Below are 14,747 nucleotides of genomic sequence, written 5' to 3'. Positions count from 1 at the left end.
ATGATGTCATATATGTGTACATTTTCTAAACCAAACAGAAAAATCTCCCTATTCTCTTGGTTAACAGCCTCCTTTAGAAAATGCAGTTTCCTCTTTCTGAGGTTCCAAAAAGACAGACATTTAAAAATGTTTCCAATGTGAATATATCAACTAAACCCTCCTCCCAGTCTCAAAAATCTTGATTATCAAAGGGCACCTATAGAAAGTTAAATTGGCCAAATACAGGCCCTTCTTGCTTTTGAGACAACATTACTGAAGAATTTAAAAATGTAGAGTACTGAGCTCAGTGCATCAGTGAATTCTGGCCATCTAACATGATCAATCTAGGGGACTTCCCTGGCAGTCCAATGGTTTAGACTACAAGCCTCCACTATGCAGGGGGTACAGGTTCAATCCCCAGTCGGGGAAATAAGATCATGAGTGATGTGCTGTGTGGCCAAAAATAAATAAATAAATAAAGTGATCAATCTCCAGGTAATTGCCAAGAAAATTCAATATATTGAATAAACACAATGTAAGGAACAGCAAATCTTTGTCACATGCAGGTCCCTTCTGCCTTTATCTAAAATTGGAAACTCTGGGAAAGCTGGTCGGCCCATTTTTACCAGTTTGACATTCTTTCCTCCAGCTCCTTCAGGAGATCCCGATTGAGCTCATACAGCTGAGGCAAGTAGTACAGGATCTGATTTAGGATCCGGTCCTCAATCACTGGTTTCCCAAGTTGCCTGGAAGCATGGGCTACTGCATCCCGGAAATCCTGTTGCAGTTCAGAGGAGAAAAAACAATGTACACACACATACCACTTAATATAATGAAAAGCTTTTCCCCCAGTCACTCTCTTTACCACAACAATATAAACTGCAAACTGTATTTCCCATGTAGAGTTCACATTGAAAGCACCCACTTCCTCTTACCCTACTTACTTGGATAAGAAAGTACACACACACACAACCCCCAAGTGGCTGGGGTGGATATTTGGTTTTTAAACAGATCATGTGATATTTCTCTTAAATCTTTTGGTTTGATCTCCAAACTAGCAATTATATTAAGGAGGCATCTGCAAATTATACTAGAACTCTAAGTAGTCCTCAAAATTATTCCAATACTGCTATATGAACAAAATCCATTTATTTAAAAGTCCCCAGAAGATCTTAATTAATTTTACATTGGGAGCATCCTTTTGTCCACTTTCAGTAATTATTTGCCAACTTCTGGAACATTCTAACTGAGGCATTTGGAGGGTGGTACATTCTTGATTATCAGAGAATATTAGATGTAAGCCCTTGTTCCTATTTCACTGTATTTCATTGAGCTAGCTCCATTTTCCTCATCTGTTAAGTGGTTTATAAGACTTTAATTAGCTACTGCACACAAAGCTTTCTGCAATGTATTTGGCACACAGACTCAACAAAACATTATAACTCTGGACTTAAAACTCTCTCTTCCCTCTATCCAACCTCCTCATAAATTCACCAGAATTTATACTTTAGAGAAATTAAAATTTTTTCTCATCACACATTCTTTTTCCTTGATTTTTCCTTATAATAAGACTATTTATACCATGTTTTAAGACAGGTCCACCATACTCCACCCTCTCTCTCCAGAGAACTTGGAAAGGGTGAGGCTGGAGATGGTACCTGGCCAGAATTCCAAATATCTTGAGGCCTACCCTCGGGATAAGTAAGACAATAGTGAACTGTATCACAGTCCTGAGGATTCAAAACAAAAATGTTCCTTCTTAGAAAGGAAATTTAATTAAAAACCTTAAGGCAAAGGTTGGATAAAACAGACTCTTTACTAGGCTTTACCTTCTTTCTCCTTTCTAACTGCTTCCCTTTAGGAATTCACTGGACAAATCAAAAAACAAAACAAAGACCCTGTATTTCTTCCCTGATCCCTTTTAATGCCCACCCCGTACATATACACACTAACCATTAGTATCAGTATTTCTTGAGCTTCTTGTGAAGGACAACAAAAGTGAAAGTGAAGTCGCTCAGTCATGTCTGACTCTTTGCGACCCTGTGGACTGTAGCCTACCAGGCTCCTCCGTCCACCAGATTCTCCAGACAAGGATATTGGAGTGGATTGCCATTTCCTTCTCCAGGGGATCTTTCCAACCCGGGGATTGAACCCGGGTCTCGAACCCGGGTCTCCTGCATTACAGGCAGAGCTCTGAGCCACCAGCGAAGCCCAACAAACTCATATCTAATTTGAAAGTAGACAAAAGCTGCCAGAGTAACGAAAATAAAAACAACAGTAAACAAAAGGAAGCTAATTAAACTTAAAAAGTTTCTGCAAAGCAAAGGAAACCATAAACAAGAGGAAAAAACAATCCACAGAATGGGAAAAAATATTTGCAAATAAAGTAACCTACAAAGTATTAATCTCCAAAATATACAACTAGCTCATGCAGCTCTATGTCAAAAAAAAAAAACAAACAATCCAATCAAAAAAATGTACAGAAGATCTAAATAGGTATTTCTCCAAAGAAGACATACAGATATCCAAGAGGCTCATGAAAAAATGCTCAACATCACCAACGATCAGAAAAATGCAGATCGAAACTACAGTGAAGTATCACCTCATACTTTATTCTTCTGGGCTCCAAAATCACTGCAGATGGTGACTGCAGCCATGAAATTAAAAGACGCTTGCTCCTTGGAAGAAAAGCTATGACCAACCCAGACAGCATATTAAAAAGCAGAGACATTACTTTGCCAACAAAAGTCTGTCTAGTCAAAGCTATGGTTTTTCCACTAGTCATGTATGGATGCGAGAGTTCGACTATAAAGAAAGCTGAGCACAGAAGAATTGATGCTTTTGAACTGTGGTGTTGGAGAAGACACTTGAGAGTCCCTTGGACTGCAAGGAGGTCCAACCAGTCCATCCTAAAGGAAGTCAGTCCTGAATATTCATTGAAAGAACTGATGCGGAAGCTCAAACTCCAAAACTTTGGCTACTTGATGCACAGAACTGACTCACTGGAAAGGACCCAGATGCTGGGAAAGATTGAAGGCGGGAGGAGAAGGGGACAACAGAGGATGAGATGGCTGGATGGCATCACCGACTGAATGGACATGAGTTTGGGTAAGCTCCGGGAGTTGGTGATGGACAGGGAGGCCTGGTGTGCTGCAGTCCATGGGGGTGCAAAAAGTCAAATACAACTGACTGACTGAACTGAATCACCTCATACAGGTCAGGATGGCATCATCAAAATATCTACAAATAATAAATGCTAGAGAGTCTGTGGAGAAAAGGGAACTCTCCTACACTGCGGGTGGGAATGTAAATTGGTACAGCTATTAGGGGGACAGTATGGACGTTCCTTAAAATACTAAAAACAGAACTACCGTATGATCCAGCAATCCCATTCCTGGGCATCTATCAAGAGAAAATCATGCTTCAAAAGGATACATGCAAATGTTTACTGCAGCACTATTTGCAATAGTCAAGACATGGAGGGACTTCCCTAGTAGTTGAGTAGCCAAGATCCTTGTTTCCACTGCAGAAAGCAAGGGTTCGACCCCTGGTTGAGGAACCAGATTTTGTGATTCTGCATGTCACCCCGTACAACCAAAGGGGAAAACAAGAAAAAAATGACTCCTCTTCTAAGGCATATTTTAGACAAGTCAAATGCTATGCTCGACAAGTGCTAATAAACCCTTCACTTAGTCCTCAGTGTGTTCAGTTGCTAAGTTGTGTCCAACTCTTCATGATAGCTGTACCAATTTACATTCCCACCCAAGGACTTTTCCAGGCAAGAATACTGGAGTGAGTTACCATTTCCTCCTGTAGGGGATCTTTCCGCGTCTTCTGTGCCTCCTGCATTGAAAGGTGCGTTCTTTACCACTGAGCCACCTGGGACTAACTTTATCAACCCTAAATAGTCATATTAACTCACAGGAACCAAACTACTTCCACCAATAACTAAAGAACTACTTTTACAACTAATTACTGTAATATAAAATAAGAGTTCATTACTTGTATAAACTAAAATTCGGAAAACCACACAAAACGACTCCACAGACCAAATGGATTGGGGCCAAATTCCACCTCCAAACAGCTTGTTTTTATCAGCACTCACATATAGTAAGAGAAAATAGAGCTAACTTAACATTTTTGACAGTCATCAGGATTTCCATCAGGCAGAACTATAATGTATTTACATATCACAAATAACATCCTCAACTATAAATATACTCAAAGCACTAGAGTTAAACATCTTCTATGGCATTTTTCATTTTCCCAGTTTAATGACTAATGTAATTAAGATGCAAGAGTTCCTTTTTCAGCAAAACAAGAAGCAGTGTCCTTTCTTCTGATAGGTTAAATGATGGATATGTTTGTCTCTTGGCAGGAGGATAACTTTTATTTTCCAGTTAGAAGGCATTTCCTCAGCCAGGACAGTAACAGCAGACGTTAGCTGCTAAGCAGCTTAAGAACCTGTTTGACACAGCTTTTGCTAGACTCTGCATTCCATGTCTGCCACCACTGCCAAACAGGAAACTGGTTTATTTAAGACACAGTCAACAGAGACCAACTAGTATGCTGCGCTGACGAGTAAGGTGGTCACCTCTAACTTGGGGTTGTTGACACACACCTGGCAAAACTGTGGGGTTTTTTTGTTTTTTGGTTTTTTTTTGAGTATTACTTGGTAATGTCAGCAGTTCTGCAGGAACGAATGGCCCAAGATGCCATTTTGGGGGGGTTGTACTTGGAAGAAAAGCTATGACCAACCTAGACAGCATATTAAAAAGCAGAGACATTACTTTGCCAACAAAGGTCCATCTAGTCAAAGATATGGTTTTTCCAGTAGTCATGTATGGGTGTGAGAGTTGGATCATAAAGAAACTGAGCACCAAAGAATTGATGCTTTTGAACTGTAATGTTGGAGAAGACTCTTGGAGTCCCTTGGACTGTAAGATCCAACCAGTCCATCCTAAAGGAAATCAGTCCTGAATATTCATTGAAAGGACTGATGCTGAAGCTGGAGCTCCAATACTTTGGCCATCTGATGTGAAGAGCCAACTCATTGGAAAAGACCCTGATGCTCGGAAAGACTGAAGGCAGAAGAAGAAGGGGACAACAGAGGATGAGATAATTGGCATCACCAACTCAATGGACATGAGTTTGAGTAGGCTCCGGGAGTTGGTGATGGACAGGAAAGCCTGGCATGCTGCAATCCATGGGGCTGCAAAAAGTTGGACATGACTGAGCAACTGAACTGAACTGTGAGGCATGCAGGACCTTAGTTCCCAGACCAGGGATTGAACCCATGATCCCTGCAGTGGAAGCACTGGATCTTAACCATTGAACCACCAGAGAAGTTCACCATGATGTATTTTTTTTTTTTAAATTATGACAGCATGTCAAAATAAAAGAGAAATAATTATAAGAGCAAAAGAAGAATGTTTATGATGACCTTCTTAACTGCACAGGGCAGCCCTGGCCCCCATCTCATTTCTGCACCCTGTGGGCCACCATCCCCTAAAAGCCATGTGCAGTGGCCACAATGCTAGATATAACTAAGTCACACAGAAACTACACACAATCTAACTTCTCAGCTCTTCATGAACCTCGACCACTGCCAAACATGTGACACTGGAAGGAGGAAAAAAAATTTTTTTAATAGAAAGGATGATTACAACATATGTCTGGTTCTTCTTCTAAATGCTAACAGCCAGGATAATTTGGGAAAGTGTGATGACACTTAAGAGCCAGAGGCAAAACTATTTTGGGGCAGAAGAATCTAAAGTTGCCAACACCCCCTTGAATAAGTCAGTGAGGACACAGGACCATAGGACTAGTACTTTCAGTTAGATCCAGAGTATACTTTTTCACACTGGAAAAGCTGAGGAATTAAAATAAATGGGTGGAGGGGAGCTCTAGTATAAAAATGTTAGGTGCTGGCATCCCTGGTGGCTCAGTGGTAAAGAATCTGCCTGCCAATGCAGAAGACAGGGGTTTGATCCCTGGTCCAGGAAGATCCCACATGCTGTGGAGCGCCTAAGCCCATGCACAACTACTGAGCCTGTGTTCTAGAACCCAGGAGACAGAATTACTGAAGCCCACACGCCCTAGACCCCATGTCCCACAAGCGAAGGCCGCGTATAGCCAGTAGAGAGGAGCCCCCGCTTGCTGCAACTAGAGAAAAAACCCATGCAGCAACAAAGTCCCAGCACAGTCAAAAATAAATAAATAAATAAAAATAAAAATTATTTTTAAAAGTTAGGTAAATGAGTGAGTTTTTTTAAAATATCGACTACATATACTTCAGTCTATTCTTCTAACATAAAAAGAGTCTGTATGCAAAACAAGTTCCTAATCACCACCAACCTGGCCTTTTTAGAAACAGGAATGGGTGTCTCGATTAAAAAGTGTAGTATAATATTATTCTTAATAATCTGAAGAAAACCTACAACCAGATCAACTTAAAAAAACAATTACTCAGCTCCTATGAGGTATTAACATACTAGTCTTACCACCTCTGATCTCCTGGGCAAAAGCAAGCAAAAATCAATGCAAACAAAATCGAGACTGAACATTTTAACGTAATGAAGCACAAAACAGATGGCCTTGTTCATCAGGTCAGACTTGATATCCCCAGTGCCAAAGAGAAGCAAGTAACTTAATGACCAGCTGTCCTGACTGGCATGACCTGACCTTAAGGCATTACTTAACCACTATGAAGACACAGTGAATTACAAAGACCAAATGGATATATGGGCAGACAAGGGGCTCTGTAGAGCTCCCTGCCTATATGAAGGGTACTAATCAATTCATCTTAAGCAAAAGCAAAGGAGCTGCTAAGATCAGAGAGCTGTGATAAATAAGCAAAAGGCAGTGTGATGCTATGAAGTAAAAGTGGGGACGGGGGATAGGCTCCACATTAATAATTTGATTTTGTTCTAAAATGAAAATGTTTGACCAAGGAAGTTACTCCTTCCTTTCTCTATGTTCAGACCTGGTGATAATCTGAAAGCAAGCCAATAAACTCAAAGATACTCAAAGCATATACAGCACAGCAGACATTCCAAGTAACAACTTTTAATCAATTTCTGAACATTCACTTAGCACGTGGGTTCAAAGGGACCAGAATTTAAAATCTGGCTTTGCCATTTAGTAATGGGGTATGTTTGGCAGTTAGGTCACTTTCGTCATTTAAAAAACAGATATGACACCCATTTGACAGGGTTGTTATGAGGACTGAAACAGATAATTCAGGTAACACAGCATGCTGCAAGGCGCATAGAGAGCACTCAGGAGACAGCCATTTATTTCATTAAAGGAGATTCAGTTATTTTAAATGATCACATGACCACCATTTACAATCACAAGTCCCTGGAAGCTTAGAAAAAGAGCTCTCAAACAGAGGTCTATAAACAGAAGGAAACATCAAAGGAAGGTGAGGAAAAGCAACAGTCCAGCGGCAAGACAGAGACCCGTTCGACAATGAACTTCATTCAGTGAAGGAAGCCACTTAAAACTGAAAGTTTGGTGTCCATGTCAACATACACCACAGGAGGATGCTTCACAACTAAACAACAAATAATAATTAAATAGTTCACAAAACTGAAAAGAAACAGTGTATTTGGTAAAACAAGACGGTCATTTTAATACGGTAACAACTGGAGGTTTCTATAAGGAAGTCTTTTATTCTTTTTATAATGTACTTTTTAAAAATATATATATTCTATTTACTAACAAACACCTGAATGTCCAAAGTAACTCTACCTCTAACTCTATGGATTTTAACTGGGAGTCTTCTCAAATCTTCAGGGTAATGTATATCTCAGCCTAAGGAAATTGGTGGAACAAAAATGCCTCATTACAAGTACCACTTATCTACAACTTAACCAGCCCATCATTGTTTGAAAGACCTGAAAGTCTCTGCTCATTCTCTCTTAAGATATATTATTTAAATCATGCTGTTCAGACATTTATAAAATAAGTTTATAGATACATCTATTAAACCAGTCTCCTAGCAGAGAGCAAATCAGATAACAAAAACAAAACAAAACAAAAACAACACTGTATCATTTGTACTTAATTATACTAGATGTCTAAGGTGTTTTATCTTGAAAATGGTACTTATAAACAATATTATAGCAACCTCTGCATTAGACAACTTCTGATACAAAAAAGGAAAAGAAATATAATTAACTAGAGCTCTACCAAACCAAGAATTATTCATCACTTTCCTATTATTCATTTAATAGATATTAATTTAATGAGATAACACTAAACAAAACAGACAAAAATCCCCGCTTTCACAGAGCTTAATTTCTAGTGGAAAAAGAAACCTAGTAGGGTATTTTTCAGGAACAAATTCTATTTTGATTGATTCGAGTAAAAGCTTACTTGGTAACAACAAAATTAAATAATACAGATTTTGACTGATAGAAATAATTCTAAATAACAGCACATTAACCTGAAGAATGTCCACTTAACCTGCAGCTAACACTAATTAAGTGCCTAACATTTATTTTGTATGATCACATTTAACCATCGCACCAAATGTGGTTATTCCCATTTTCAAGAAGAAACCAAGGCTTGATTAATTTCTCCAAGAGCACAGTTAGTGGCAGAAGCACAATTCTTAACCACTAGCCAATTAGTCGCATTCATTCACTCAATAACATTTACTGGGGGCCTTCCACACAATAGGAATGATGGGAAACTCAGAAGATATCCCTGGGTTGGGAAGATCCCCCCTGGGAAAGGGAATGGCAACTCACTCCAGTATTCTTGCCTGGAGAATCCCATGGATAGAGGAGCCTGGCAAGCTACAGTCCATGGGGTCACAAAGAGTTGGACATGACTGAGCAGCTAACACTTTTACTTTTTTTTTCTTTTCTGAAACTATAGGATCGTTGCCCTCACCTAGCTTACATTTTAGAAGGTGAAGTAAAGTGAAAGTCACTCAGTCGTGTCCGACTCTGTGACTCCACGGACTGTAGCCCGCCAGGCTCCTCTGTCCAAGGGATTCTCCAGACCAGAACACTGAAGTGGGTTGCCATTTCCTTCTCCAGGGGATCTTCCCAACCCAGGGATCGAACCCAGGTCTCCCACATTGCAGGCAGATTCTTTACCATCTGAGCCACCAGGGAAGCCCTACATTTTAGAAGAGACTAAAACCAAACAAGTAAACAAATAGATAAATAATATATGTGAAATATCAAGAAGAAAACAAACACAGGAAAGTTGAAAAGGATGGTCAAAGAAGACCTCTTTGAGGAAGTCACCTTAAGCTCAACTGGAAGGATAAAGAAAGGACTAGCTTGAATGAATGAAGGAAGGATAAATATTCCAGGAAACTGCATTGGCAAAATCTCTCAGCAGAAATAACCTTAGCACTGAACTAAAAACTGAAGGCAGGCTACGATGGGACAGAACATAGTCTTTTACAAGTGAGAGAAGGCCTTCCTCTCTTTCACTGCCTTTTCATCTCATTGCTGCTGCTACTGCTAAGTTACTTCAGTCGTGTCCGACTCTGTATGACCCCATAGACGGCAGCCCACCAGGCTCCCTCGTCCCTGGGATTCTCCAGGCAAGAACACTGGAGTGGGTTGCCATTTCCTTCTCCAATGCGTGAAAGTGAAAAGTGAAAGTGAAGTCCTGCTCAGTCATTTCTGACCCTCATCTCATTGCTAGAAGCCAAATACAGAGCACCTTACAGGCACAGGGAACCGTAACTTACTATCCAAATTAGATCATTTCTGACAGTAAAAGGAAGCTCTATTAATAATATTTGTTGCCGCTATTTAGTCACTAAGTCATGTCTGACTCTTTTACAACCCCATGGACTGTAGCCCGCCAGGGTCCTCTGCCCATGGGATTTCCCAAGCAAGAATACTGGAGTGGGTTGCCATTCCCTTCTCCAAGGGATCTTCCTGACCTAGCAATTAAACCTATATTTCCTTCATTGGCAGGCAATTCTTTACCACTGAGTCACCTGAGAAGCCCGTTAATAATATTATGCCAAGACGATAACCAAGATGGTCAAAAGTGGACTAGGACAGATCGTCATCCTACTTACAGGACTTGGACTTGCTAAGTAACGGTTTTTATTCTTAATGCAATGGGAATCATGTAAACAACTTAAAGCAGGAGAGTGATATGACCTAATACGTATTTTAAGAAAATCACCCTTAATACTTCACATCAAAAAATATTTTAAGGAACAGACTGAAGGGGGGTAAGAATGGAAATAGGAAGCCCAGTTAAAAGGCTGATGCTATTTTGAGTAAGAGATAATATTCTGGACTAGGATAGTGGCAGTAAAGAGGAAATAAAATCAGCAGGGTTGTTGACAGTTTGGCAAGAGAGGTGAGAGGGAGAAAAGAAGAACAAATCCTAGTTTCCTGGCTTTGGCAGCTACATGAATGTCATTACTATTTTGAAAAGAGAATCTCTTTTTTCTTTGGACTCAATAGTGTATTGACTTAGAGACAATGTGTATATTGGACCATTTTTTCATATCCAGGTCAAAGTCTAAGTGCTCATGGTAGATACTGCAGAGTAAGGACCATATAAAACATTACTTTCAAAGTCTTGCTACTGCCTCTGCAGGCCCAATTTTTTCTCGCAAACATCAGAAGAATCAAAGCCTTCAACTAAGTACACCGATTCTTAGAATTTTGAGTATATTTTAAATCACATGATCTCTACCTCAATCTAATTCTTTCCAATGTAATATGATAAAATTCATTAGTTTAGATTTAAAATCACTTTTATGAGCTAGTTCATCACCTAGTTCACCAAATTCAAAACAAAGAAATGATAGTGAGCTACAGTGATATATTAAAGTGATATATAAAGTATTGGTGAACTACAGTGATACATTAAAATTGTGAGTGTGTCTACTATACTAGACAGTGCACATATTGAACATTTCTGTTTCAGAGAAAGATCTATTAGTGCTAATCTAGAGTCTCGAATATGGGAAACTATTAATGGGAAATCATACATAACTGAAATAATAGCTCCTCCCAAGCCACTAATATAGTGGGCTGATTTCCAAAAATACCCACTGGGTTATCTAAAGCCTGTTAGATATTTTAAAGCAGTCATATTCTATCATATAACACAGTAGTTAATTCCTTTAGATGAAATCAGATAGCAGCAGCACTCAGGATTACAACTATCCATGAGCTACCTTTGTGGTAGGAGACTTAATAGCATGATTGGAGTGTTGGATTGAAACAAGAGATGCTTTTGGCTTTACCCACATTATCCTGGTGACGAAGCCCTCTTAGCAATGGTTCAGAATCTGTCTTAATGCCTGGCTGTTAAGTTACCCACTAATGTTGGGCTCTGCTGAGTTACCCTTTGCACATACTAGACAGGATGTTAACATAAGGTTGGCAGATGATCTATTCTCACTCCTACACTGAAAGCTTAGGTGGTTTTGAAGATGTACAAATCAAGGTGAGTTATGGATGATTCACTCTGTTCAGCATCAGTGGGGAAAAAGCCGAGGCCATCTATCAGATCTGAGATGATAAGGGAAACATTTTGGTCTAATTGTCTATTCTTATGGTGCTTTTGTTTTGTTCCAAAAATACAGAGGTAAGAATCAGGATACATATTTTTTTTTAAAAAATCAAACACTCTGGTAATGCTTTTATTGGGCTTGCCTTGTGGCTCAGTTGGTAAAGAATCTGCCTGCAATGCAGGAGACTTAGGGTCAATCCCTGGATTGGGAAGATCCCCTGGAGAAGGGAAAGGCTACCCACTCCAGTATTCTGGCCTGGAGAATTCCATGGACTGTATAGTTCACGGGGTCACAAAAAGTTGGACACGACTGAGTGACTTTCACTTCACTTCATTTCAATGCTTTTAAGTGCTCCTCTACCTACTGGAATCAGAACTTCCTTCATGAAAATGAAACTTTAGTTCAGCAGTAGAGGAAAAGGCATTTGAAAGCATCAGAATTGTGAATATTAAAATGGATACTTCATTCACTGATGCTCTACATGGGAAGAATGAGAAGAAGAAAATAGAACAGCAATTTGAGATCCTATCGTATACTTTATAATATCAGGTTTTTTCACATACTTTATTTCACTGATTCCTCATGACCTGAGAGATGGATTTTTTTTTTTTTCCCCCCAGCCACACCACAGCTTGTGAGACCTTGAGATCCCTGACCGGGCGTGGAACCTGGACCCTCAGCAGTGAAAGCTCAGAGTTCTAAGTGCTAGACAGCCATGGAATTCCCCAAACTGTTTTCCAAAACTCACATACCTAGTAAGAAACAGAATCTACTTAGCTAATGCTTCTCCAAGTGTGGTCTACAAATTGCTATAGGTATACAAAGACATTAGACAAAAAAAGTAAGAATAAGGGATTAGAAACTTTTCTATCCATTTGACAAGTCATGAATTTTTATTACATTTTACAAGAGTTTTGATCCACCATGGATGTGCAATTTAAACATTCATTTGCTCACCAAAGCAGTGTGAGAAGCAGTATATTAGACTACAGGTATCCTGAACATATGTTCCATGCAAGGTTTGAGTAGCACAGTGGAGTTAAACAGCAATTTTTGCCTCTACCAGTTTTCCTCATTCACTTGCAGATGCTTCACATTTCCTTGAGGAGGTCCTCTGTCTATTTAAACATGTCTATCAGAAAATATATCAAATAGATATAATGTGCTCATCCTGGAGATAAATTCTAAGTTTTCCAGAAAACAGCAACTTAGCATTTTCTTCTACCTCTCCCTCTACAATTCCTTATTCCATAGAGACAGTTGGGGCATAGCAGCCAATACATATGCAGTTTATTTTCAAAAGTCATTTATTTATCAAGTTTATCATTATTTTTTTAAATGACAATATTGTTGTCATTCAACAGCTCTGCTGCTGCTAAGTCGCTTCAGTCGTGTCCAACTCTGTGCGACCCCAGAGACGGCAGCCCACCAGGCTACCCCATCCTTGGGATTCTCCAGGCAAGAACACTGGAGTGGGTTGCCATTTCCTTCTCCAATGCATGAAAGTGAAAAGTGAAAGTGAAGTCGCTCAGTCGTATCTGACTCTTAGCAACCCCATGGACTGCAGCCCACCAGGCTCCTCCGTCCATGGGATTTTCCAGGCAAGAGTACTGGAGTGGGATGCCATTGCCTTCTCTGATTCAACAGCTAAGGGTGACCAAATATTGCTATATATATATATAAATTTTAAAAGGGAACCTACCAATATAGTCAAGAGTTACATGAAAAACAATTCATGGGAAAAACAAATTAGCAATGTTAAGAAATTTTTAAGAAAAATCTTCCAAAGCTAGAGACTTTTCACACAGGAATTAGGTCTCTATGTACCCACTGGACCAACTACAGAGCACAGGGGATTGTTTGGTAAATGTTACCCACCTTTAAGTATAACCCTCTTTTCATGTTTATATAAAAGAAAATAGAAAATGATATTCTTTTCAGAGACATGAATGGGTATATATTTTGTAAACCTACCACTCCTCAGTAACTCAGTTAATAATTACCATCTAAGTAAACTTGGATGGTAACTTAATTCACTTCCATGTCTTTTAAATTGTTTTCTCTATTTCAAACTTTTCTTTTCTAAATCTTAATATCCTGCTAAAATATAACTAAAACAAAGTAACATCAAAGGCACTTTAATTGCCCATAAGTAATGAAACTTGTGAAAACTTGCAGGAGTGCATGAGAAAAATGACTATGCAGCCAGACACATTAACTGTTTCCCAACAGGTTTGTTCAAGTTTACAATTACAAAAATTGAAAACAGAACTTTAAAAATGTTTGTTTTTAAAATATCTATTTTAAGTGTCTTTCTAGGAGATTGTTCATATAGAACAGTTTTGAACACCAACATTCTTTACCCATTGCTGTGCAAAATTCTACTGAAGCAGAGACCTTCTGCAAATGGCCAAGAAGAAATATTATCCTATGAGGATAAAAAGTTTAAAGATTTGGAGATACAGATATAAAGGCTCTATTTTTCAGAAATCATCTGGCACACTACACATACATGAGATTAATGCACTTTAGAAAATTTCTGTCTTCGCATAAATGTGTGAATTTACTAATATAACCGTGTATTAGAAAGCATATACGTGTATATACATGTTAATTTAATGACACTGAACATATTGAAGGACAGGGAAAGATGTAAAAGAGGATAGTCAGACTTCAAGAAAATATTAGCAGATACTTACAATATGCAAAAGTTTTAACACATCCACAAACCTGTAAAAAACAGCAATGAGAGACATGTTTGAAACAAACCAATGAGGAAACAAATAAGTCTTCTGAAATGGAAACTGGATACCTACACTTTTTCTGAGCTCATGATCTCTTTGGCAATATGGTGGACTTTACGTTTCATTCCAGTATCTTCACCCTGAGGGTAAGAGCACATTAAGAAAGCATGAACTCATAAAAGGATAAGGAAGGTCGGCTTGGAGTTATTCAGATGCACATTCAAGCTCTGATACTTACAGGTTTCAAACAGAACACATTTCATACTATATAATGTCTCAAATGGCAAACATGAAGAATAAGATGTGGTTATTAAACCATGATACAGGAGAAGCTGAGAGCAATCAGTAATCCTCACTGATATCAATGCTGGATTCATGGAGTACCCTGAGGAACCCCAGAGGCCCAGCGGGGCACACTGTTAGTGGCACAAAACTGAAGTTACATTCTGCAGGGAAAATAGACACCACATGAACGTGTGTTCTTGGGGTGCATGCAAGTAATTTTA

The 14,747-nt window shown here is 39.1% G+C and overlaps 1 protein-coding gene across 1 annotated transcript in view; it reads right to left on the bottom strand.

The window, feature by feature from the left end:
* Positions 1-14,747, bottom strand: part of FGD6 (FYVE, RhoGEF and PH domain containing 6) — a 107,892-nt gene that overhangs the window by 41,585 nt on the left and 51,560 nt on the right. Inside the window, exons 4-6 of the mRNA XM_040234261.1 lie at positions 14,314-14,381; positions 14,197-14,227; positions 606-757 (exon numbers count right to left, since the gene is read on the bottom strand). Coding sequence (XP_040090195.1) covers positions 606-757; positions 14,197-14,227; positions 14,314-14,381 — 251 coding nt within the window. The remainder of the gene's footprint in view (positions 1-605; positions 758-14,196; positions 14,228-14,313; positions 14,382-14,747) is intronic.

This window comes from Oryx dammah, unplaced genomic scaffold, assembly GCF_014754425.2.
Source record: "Oryx dammah isolate SB20612 unplaced genomic scaffold, SCBI_Odam_1.1 HiC_scaffold_29, whole genome shotgun sequence".
In the NCBI taxonomy this organism is placed as follows: Eukaryota; Metazoa; Chordata; class Mammalia; order Artiodactyla; family Bovidae; genus Oryx; species Oryx dammah.
Note: the sequence above shows the minus strand (reverse complement) of the source record. Positions and strands in the feature narration are given on the sequence as shown.